Here is a 9722-nt window from a genome sequence, read left to right as displayed (position 1 = left end):
CAATTATTAATTGATTATTGAAATTCTCAAACTGTTTAAGATTCACACACACTTACTTGGCTTAATTAATCTAATTTCTTATTCCTTGTCATTCTCCGTTCCAACTAATCATCTTGTCTACTTTTTATGTACCACAATCTCAATCAAATTTGAATATCGATTCTTTTCCAACATGTGTTCATATCATTCCACTGTTCTAATTTTAAACACAGTCTGATTAATAATTTTCCCACAATTCAAATTAATATTCCAATTCTCAAAATAACATCTAAGAATAAAATAAAACTAGAAAAACTAGTAACAAAATAAAATAAAATTAAAAAAAATAAGGAAAATAAAAAACTAAAAAAAATAACTAGAATGATAAAACCATTTGCTTCATCTCCATTTGTTGGACCTGCCCTTAAAAAAATATTACTTGTCCCCAAGCCATGCAACATAAGATCTGAACTATTTTAGGGTCATCCACGTGGGAATGAGATGAACCAACTCAAAACAAGAAATTAACCAAGAGATTGATGTAGAAACACTTAATGTAAACATACTAAAACAAAAGTAAAATAAATTTTTTTAACATAACTAAACATAAAAAAAAAACTAGGTTATCTCCCACAAAGTACTTGTTTAACGTCATATAGTGTGACGCCTGTTTCAATCACGGTGGATGAGCCATTTGTTGCAATATTTTTCCTAGTTACAACATTAATTCTTCTGGAGTATGGACTTTAAAGTTCAATAGTTCTATCATCCCTGATTTCCTTGATAACCCACAAACTTGACCATTTAGTCTTTAACCTTCTAAGTAGGAGTTTTATCTTAGAGCTACTACAAATAATTGGTTGACCAAGTTTAAACTTTATTATAATTGAATATCGGTTAACCTTATCTTCCTCCTTCATGCATGATGCAAATAGCTTATTAGCAGTGAGTTTCTTTTCCACTAATTATATAGGCTTTTTCTTCTCTTCAACTGCCTGTGGAGTACAACATTGTAGAACTTTCTCTAACATATTTGAATGGTGCAACTACTTTTTAGTTCCAGTAAAGGCTTCCTTTGATGCATCTATTCTTATACAATCTTTCCCTTTATTAGAATGTTGCAAAACCTCAAAAACATTGAAAGTCACCTTTTCATCTTGAGCTCTCACTTTAAGCTTTCCCTCATCAACATCATAATAACTCTAGCAGTTTTCATGAAGGGTCTACCAAGTATCAAGGGAACCTCATTGTCTTCTTCTATGTCCATCACAACAAAATCTACTGGAAATATGAATTTGTCGCCCTTAACAAGAACATTTTCAACCACACCATACGAATACTTCATTGATCTATTAGCTAATTGTAGTGTCATTCTGGTGGGTTTAACCTCTAAATCGCCTATCCTTTTTATCAAAGCCAAAGGCATTAAGTGAATACTAGCCCCCAAATCAAGTAAAGCCTTTTTCCCATATACAACTCCTATGGTTATTGGGATAGTAAAACTTTCTAGATCCTTGGATTTTAAGGGCAAGAATTTCTGAATAATAGCACTACAAACGAGCCCCGACTCTATAGTCACTTCCTCTAAGAATCTCTTCTTTGTCGAAAACTCCTTCATGAATTTTTCATATGTCGACATTTGCTCTAATGCCTCTACAGATGGAATATTAATTTGCAAATTCGTTGAAATCTAGAAAATTGCCTCTCTTTATCTCTTTTTAAAGGATCATGAGGATATGGTATATTCCTTATGGGAACACCTCTCTCTTTATTCTCACTCTTTTTCTTTTTCTCTTTTTCTTTTTCTTTTTTCTTCTTCACTTCCTCACACTATTTTTCTTTTCCTCATTCTCATCTTTTCTCTCTTCATCAACAACTAAATTATCACCAATCCTTTCTACTATACCGCTTCTAGTGGTAATTGAATTGCAATGCTCCTTGGGTTGGTCTGTGTGTTAGCTGAACATTGACCACTCTGTTGATTTGCCAACTGATTAGCAATTTGACCCACCTGTGTTTCTAAATTTCTTATCAAAGCTTTAGTATTCTTCTCATTGGACAGAAAATCTTGCATGAATTTCTCTCCTGAATTGAAGGATAAAGTGGTAGTTGTTGAAAAAGGGGCTTGCCTATTAAATTGATCAACATCTTGTTTCCACTCAAAACCTTGATTTTGATTGCCTCTTCAACCTTGATGCATATTATATTGATAATTGTTGGTGGAGAAACCGCCTTGTCTTTCTTGGTTGCTCATATAATTAATATTCTCTTCAGATGGATTGGTCTAGTAAGAATAGTGACCATTTGGATTATCACCTCCACAAAAATCATAACTCATTGGTTGATGTTGACTCTAACAAGAATGTGCAACTTGTATTTGTTGTGGCAGCTTAGACATTTTCTTGGTCAATGCTTCAATTTGTTGTGTCAGGATTTTGTTTTGATCCATAATTGCATCTGAAGTATTTAGTTCTAGCAACCCTTTCTTCTAAACAGCTTGTCTATCATGTTGGGATTGATAGTTTGTTGATGCCAATGCATCAATAATCTTTGTTCCTTGTTCTAGACCGACAACCATCATCTTACCACCAACTGTAGCGTCTAGAAGCATTTTTGTGTCAGATCTGAGGCCATTATGAAATATGTTTAATTATGAAATATCTTCAAACCCATGATTTGGGTATTTTCTTAGCACCACTTTGAACCTTTCTCATGCTTCACAAAAGGCTTCATCTGATCCTTGTTTGAACATAGAAATATCAGATTTTGCTTTGATATAGCGGGATAGTGGGAAAAATCTCTGTAAAAATTTCTCCTCTACATATTTCCAACTGATGAGGCTCTAATTTAGATGGGATTTGAGCCATTCCTTCGCTTTTCCTGCTAATGAAAATGGAAACAAACTCAAATAAACATATTTTATATCACCTGATTGAAAGCCATTATTTCTACCAACTCATAAAATGTAGACAAATGTGTATATGGATCTTCGTGGTCCATTGTTGTAAATTGATGGGTACTTATCAAATTGAGGAATACAGATTTCATCTCCAAGGCCTTAGTGGTAGCTGATATTGCAATACTAGAAAAATGCTTTGGATCTTGTTGCATAGCATAATCACCAAGTGTTCTTCTGGGCTTTGGTGGTTGCTCTTCAGCCATTTTACTTTCTCCCTAAATAGTTTCAATGCGAAGGGTAGAAGTGGTTGATGATTCTTCTCTAATTTATCCTTACTCTTCTCTTATCTTTTTAACCATGTTCTTCTGAGCTGTCTTTTCAATTTTCAATTCAAATTGCAACTAATCCTTTGAAACATATCCTCTTAATATCATATAAGATAACTCACTCAAGGATTAGCATAAGGAATAACTACAATACAAATAATAAAAATTTATAAAATAAGAAAAATAAAACAAATCTGAAATAAAAACAATAAACAATTAAAAGAAATATTCACAATATTTAGGAATTTATACTTTTAAATTTTAATAAAATTGTTCCTCGATAACGGCACCAAAAACTTGATGACTTATTACGACAAGTGTATCGAGTCAGAAATAATAAATTATCCCTAAAGACGGATGTTGAACCCATAAAGAAAAGTTATTTTAAAATCTTAAGGTATAATATTTACTAAATATCAAAAGATATGTCAAAGTTTGATTGAAAGGTTATTGGTATCATAAATTTATGTGAGAAATTAAATGAAAACAAAGTAAACGATTTAGATAATAGAGACTGAGATCAATCCTTCTCACTCATTTGTATTTTCAATAAATGAAAACATATATCATTCTAACTTGATTGATATTCATGCACATATAAAAATCATTCATATCAATTCCTTGCATATAAAATTATTAATTTTTTTTCTAAATATTAATTCCTCACATATTTATAAAAACATTTTTATCATTACGAACAAATTTTATAAAACAATTAACATTTGAAATTTATTCCTAGTATTCAAATATGTTAAACAGTATCATTTGAGTCAAGTACTCAACTTCCACATCAACTTCCACATCGTAAAACATTCCAAACATAAGTAGGAGAAAATCTTATTTTATTGAGTAATTTTTTAAAAATCATGTTAAACTTAAATTTTAGTAATTTAATATTTATGATGCTGGTGTTTATTTTCTTAAAGAAACCACATTTTAATCCTGAAAATAGAGAGATATGTTTCCGAAAATGACAATTTTAAAACAATTATCTATTGTTATTTTAGTAGAATACAGACATCCTGATTTTATTTTTTTTATAGCAGGGGTATATGATGTAATATTTTTAAATAGTTAAAAAATGTGAATTTAATATTTTAAAATAATTAAAGAGATTTCTTGGTGTTTTGCAAGTAGGAATATGAAAAGAAATAAAAAAAAATAAAAGAACAAGTTTATTTCTGTTCTCGTAGTATCTAAAACTGTAATAACACGAACGAGACATTAAAATGAATGGTAGGTTATTTTTTAATATTTTTGTAATTTTATCACTATCAAATTATAGCTAACAAAGTCTCAAAATTTAACATACCAAATTATGGAAAAATATCCTTATAATTTGTTAGGCTACAAAATCCTCAGCAAACCATGTGTACAACGCGCAACCACCAAACGTGCCAAAACCATTACCAAAGGCAAAGTAAAATAAAATTAAAAAAGAAAAAAAATCTGAAAACAATAAAAAAGAAAACGAGAAAGAAAGAAAGAAACCTCCCACACTCCAAAATTTTCTGCATCTCACTCTGTCCGATTCATTACAATCACATCCTAAAAACTATTCACTTATTTATTATTTGTGTTTAATAACTATTCACGAAGAAGCATAAGCTCTTTTCCGTGATGACGATGCGCGTGTTCTTCAATGTATCGGGCAACATCGCCGGCGACCCCACTCATTGCCGCCGGTTGCAATCTCATTCATGAAAACGTAATTTCTAAAACGACAAAAGTCTCTTCCCGTCGTTTACGCCCTCCCCTGTCGTTTCTGCGTTTCGTTGAATCCCTTCCCAAGGTAAAAGCAAAACGCACGCATGCTTTTGTTCTCTCGTTCGTTCGATCCCTATTAAATCAAATTCCGTTCTTTCCATTTTACACATTCAAAATCAGTCGTTAATTTATTTTCTTTATCTCTTCAGAATTGCGATGAAGAAGGCGTCACCTGTGACGATGGATCACGTGCTTCTAGCGTCGCAGGAGACGAAGGAGGAGCGCGAAGTGCGGATTCGGGGCCTCTTCGAATTCTTCGACAGAGACAATCACGGGTTCTTGGACTACGCGAACATCGAGGCCGGTCTATCGGCGCTTCAGATTCCGTCGGAGTACAAGTACGCGAAGGATTTGTTGAACGCTTGCGATGAGAACAAGGATGGGAGAGTGGATTTCCAAGAGTTCAAGAGTTACATGGACGACAAGGAGTTGGATATTTACCGCATTTTCCAGGCCATCGATGTTGCGCACAATGGCTGCATTTTGCCTGAGGAGCTTTTGGAGGCTCTCGTAAAAGCAGGCATGTTTCTTCTGTTTACCGTAATTGTTTCATTTTACTGCAAATTCACTCTGTGATGTTGTAAATGTTTGAGTGCTTCGGTTTTCTTGTGTTTGATTATGTTAGTAGGTTAGCTTGACAGAGAATTGCGTTGTGTAAATTGTTGTTGAAATCTATGTCCACCACTGACATGACCAAAATAGTGTAATAGGTAGAGGTTACTCTCATTTCAGTTTACGAGCTAGTTTGAGTTTTAGTTGGACTTAAATTCAAATACTAAAGTTATACCAGAATTTATTGTAGTGATTTATTGGACGTATTGTAGGTCACTCATTATATTAATTATATCACTTACAAATTATGTTATCTAGTTCTAAGTGCGAGGGACATGCGTTAGAGATTTCTTATTGATTAGTAATATGATGAAAATAGTGTATATTATTGGAGGTCAGGATGATGATTTATAAGTTTATTTAATGAAGGAAGATTTTAGCCAAGGTATAATGGAAGGGACAACATTCATTATATTGAAAACAAATACAAATATAATAATTTTTTATTTTTAAAATAATAAAAATCTGATACCTTAAAAAGAAAGGTGACATTAAACTAATAATAAAAATCTGATAGAGGGTATTACACGCTCCTTGTGGAAAAAAGAAGAAGTTTGATTGACATGGTTTGAGTTGTTTGACTGGTTAAAGTAGTGGTGCAAGTTGTCATCTAATGTTCATCTCAAGTCACAGGTGCTTTACCATACTCTCATAGTTTGCCATTTCATCTTCTTTCAAATTTTTCTAAAATTCAGTAGTCCTCGATACATTTTTATTGTATTGATGAGATCGTTGAACATTTGGCACATCTCTTCGTAATGAGTGCAATTTAATTACAAGTTTTGCTCACCTGTAAAGGCTTTGGTTGCATTGTTGAAAGTTGAATGAAAAAGGAAATTGAAAATCACCTATTAAAACAACCTTTCCCTTGCATGCAGCCTTCTTGACTAACTGATTTATCTGATTTTACGTTCTTTTGATCGCTAGTTATAACTGAGTACATTTAACATAAATCGAAGTTCAACTTCATTGCTAACAAAATTTTCCCTTGTTATTTGATCGACAAATTAACACATTATAAGCCCTCTGTATCTGATTGCAAATGTTTAATTTGGATTGCTGGTCTCTAATTATTTAGTGCACTATTGTTGTGTGACTAAGATTTTCTTGATTCTGTGATGCATTTTATTCAATAAGCGGCACTAGTCTTTCTGTTGTAGGGATTAAGATTGATGATGAGGAACTTGCCCGTTTTGTTGAGCATGTTGATAAGGATAATAATGGTGTTATAACATTTGAAGAATGGAGGGATTTTCTGCTGCTTTACCCTCATGAGGCAACCATCGAGAACATCTACCATTATTTGGAGCGGATATGTATGGTTGATATTGGGGAACAGTCTGTTATTCCAGCAGGCATTAGTAAGCACATTGATGCCACTAGGTATCTGATTGCAGGAGGAGTAGCAGGTGCTACATCACGCACAGCAACTGCACCACTTGATCGTCTAAAGGTTGTATTGCAAGTCCAAACAGCACGAGCTCACATAACGCCTGCAATAAAAGCTATATGGAAAGAGGGTGGTTTGTTAGGATTTTTTCGAGGGAATGGCTTAAATGTTTTAAAGGTTGCCCCTGAGAGTGCCATTAGATTTTATAGCTATGAGATGTTGAAGACCTTTATTGTAAGGGCCAAAGGGGAAGAGACACAGGCTGGTATTGGAGCCATGGGGCGGCTACTAGCTGGTGGTATTGCTGGTGCTATAGCTCAAACTGCAATATATCCCATGGATCTTGTTAAAACGCGACTACAAACCTATGTTTGTGAAAGCAGAGGAATTCCTAGTCTTGGAACTCTTTCAAAAGATATTTGGCTTCAGGAAGGACCCCGAGCATTTTATAGGGGATTGATTCCTTCTCTTCTTGGGATTATCCCTTACGCTGGTATAGATCTTGCTGCGTATGAAACCTTGAAGGATATGTCCAAGATGTATATTCTTCATGATGGAGGTAAAATAAAAAACTTATTCACCTGTGATGTTCCGTATCAGTTATTGCCTTCACTTTTTGTATTTAGATTTTGTGGTATTCTGTAGAACCTGGCGCTCTAGTGCAATTAGGATGTGGGACTGTATCTGGAGCTCTTGGAGCAACATGCGTTTACCCACTACAGGTGGTTAGAACAAGGTAATTTTGGCGCAATGTGTTTTAAATTGTTGCTTAAATATTTAGTGACTTCAACACTTTCTACTTTCTATGGAAATTAGAAAATGAAACCCATGTCGATTTCAGAATGCAGGCTCAACGCTCTTATAAGGGAATGGCTGATGTATTCAGGAAAACCTTGGAAAATGAAGGCTTTAGGGGATTCTACAAAGGAATATTTCCTAACTTACTCAAGGTTGTGCCCTCAGCTAGCATCACCTACATGGTTTATGAGAGTATGAAAAAAAGTTTGCATTTGAATTGAAGAAATTTACTGATTGGTAATTCTTATTGACATGGCTGACCGTTGGCAACTATACATTGGGAATGGTTTTGCAATGAAGATATTGATGACAAGAATAAAGTCTATAATTGATTATTGTGACAATTGTCTAAATTCATAATTTTTTTTAAAATAGCATTAAATTCTTCAAAATTCTTAGGAGGACAAAATTGGTTTGTCCTTCTTGGTTCATTAAACTAAATGAAGTTTCGTATCAACTAGCTGAATTTTTGTATGATAGAAAAGCACACTATACTAAGTTAGGATCCGATTTTGTAATTGTAATTTTGTAATATTTAGTGGCTCATATTGATCATCTTACTCTTAAATACTTCCAGTTGTTAAACTCGTCATGGCCCCCTTTATTTGTTCGATTTTTCTGAGATAATATATTTCTTTAACCTATTCAGGGTTGTCAAATTCAAGAGCCTACATAGACTTGTGGAAGCTTAGTAGACTTAACTTATAAACTCATTAGAATTTACTTCATATGAAAAAATATTTTGATAATATGATTACTCAAAGTAGTTAAAAAAATAACTCCACAACACTTAAATAACCATATTTAGCAATGAATGAGAATTATATAAATTTAAAGTTTCTCAAATAAAAAAGTTTATACAAATACTACAAAAGTTAAATTGTTAAAGTAATAGAAATTAAATAATTAGAAATGGGCAAATGTCATGTTTCTATGTTCAATTCTTTAATGATGTCATCCTCTCCTCCATCATCTTCATCACAATCATCATCTTCATCACAAACCACATTGACATCAAAAGTTATATTTTCAAGATCAAGTACATCTAGAGTTGGATCTCTTATTGCTCAATGTAAGTGAATATTTTGACCATCGTATGCACCTTGAACTTACTCAATCTCATCAATATCATCTCCTTCATCAGTTATCCATTCATTATCTGATTGAATATCATCAAAAGGAAGAGCAATTGTTTTTCTAATTTATTTATTTTTCAACTTCAAGTTGTACATCACATACACCAAATCATTCATCTTTTTCTGATGCAAACGGTTTCTTCTCTTTGTATAAACCTATGATTAAATAGGAAATTTAGTAACTATATAAACTAAATAAAGAAATTGTAAATTATAAATAACTTAAATTACCATTTCAAATGAGCTCCAATTTCGCTCACATCCAGAAGAGTTACAAGCCAAGCTTAGAACTCGAATAGCAAACCTCGTCAATTTTGGAGTTCCATCCCAAACATCTCCCACCATTCTCTAGGAAATAGCGCTTTCCTACATTCCTTTGCATCATCCATTGCAAAAAGTCCTCTAGCATAATGAAACTCAATAAGTTGCAAAATATTTTTTATTCTTTTTGCAACATCCTTAACCAATCTTTTCATGGACGTATACAACTCTTCTTTCACCTCAGAATCATCAACTCTAAACTCATGTTCATAATGGAAGTGGGGATTGAGATAATATGTAGTTGCATGCAAAAGTCTATGAAGTTGATATCCCATCTTGCATCAATTATTTTCCAAACATCTTCATAGCTACATTCAATATCAACTATCATATATTAGAAATAATTTTACAAATAAGTAATTAAATTTTGAAAGATAAAAGCTATAGGATTTTTACCTTTTCTTAATATGATTAAAATTGATCTTAATCTTCTCCTTTGCACAATCCATCTCTCCATATATGAAACCCATTGCAGGCTTCATATCTGAGTCCAC

The 9722-nt window shown here is 33.0% G+C and overlaps 2 protein-coding genes and 1 pseudogene across 2 annotated transcripts; 2 read left to right on the top strand and 1 right to left on the bottom strand.

Moving 5' to 3' along the window:
- Nucleotides 1–1144: 1144 nt before the first annotated feature.
- On the bottom strand, nucleotides 1145–1618 carry LOC137815528 (uncharacterized). The gene has a single exon (XM_068618644.1). The coding sequence runs from the start codon at nucleotides 1616–1618 to the stop codon at nucleotides 1145–1147; it is 474 nt and encodes a 157-aa protein (XP_068474745.1).
- Nucleotides 1619–2645: 1027 nt separating this feature from the next.
- On the top strand, nucleotides 2646–2751 carry LOC137816801 (small nucleolar RNA R71; annotated as a pseudogene).
- A 1832-nt stretch (nucleotides 2752–4583) lies between these two features.
- On the top strand, nucleotides 4584–8356 carry LOC137813587 (calcium-dependent mitochondrial ATP-magnesium/phosphate carrier protein 2-like). The gene is made up of 5 exons (XM_068615927.1): nucleotides 4584–4996; nucleotides 5121–5491; nucleotides 6744–7532; nucleotides 7619–7709; nucleotides 7815–8356. Exons 2-5 carry the CDS (start codon nucleotides 5128–5130, stop codon nucleotides 7990–7992), a joined length of 1422 nt encoding a protein of 473 aa, XP_068472028.1. The 5' UTR covers nucleotides 4584–4996; nucleotides 5121–5127; the 3' UTR covers nucleotides 7993–8356.
- The last annotated feature ends 1366 nt before the right edge of the window (nucleotides 8357–9722 follow it).

The sequence above is a fragment of the Phaseolus vulgaris genome, chromosome 1 (assembly GCF_000499845.2).
Source record: "Phaseolus vulgaris cultivar G19833 chromosome 1, P. vulgaris v2.0, whole genome shotgun sequence".
Taxonomy (NCBI): domain Eukaryota; kingdom Viridiplantae; phylum Streptophyta; class Magnoliopsida; order Fabales; family Fabaceae; genus Phaseolus; species Phaseolus vulgaris.
Note: the sequence above shows the minus strand (reverse complement) of the source record. Positions and strands in the feature narration are given on the sequence as shown.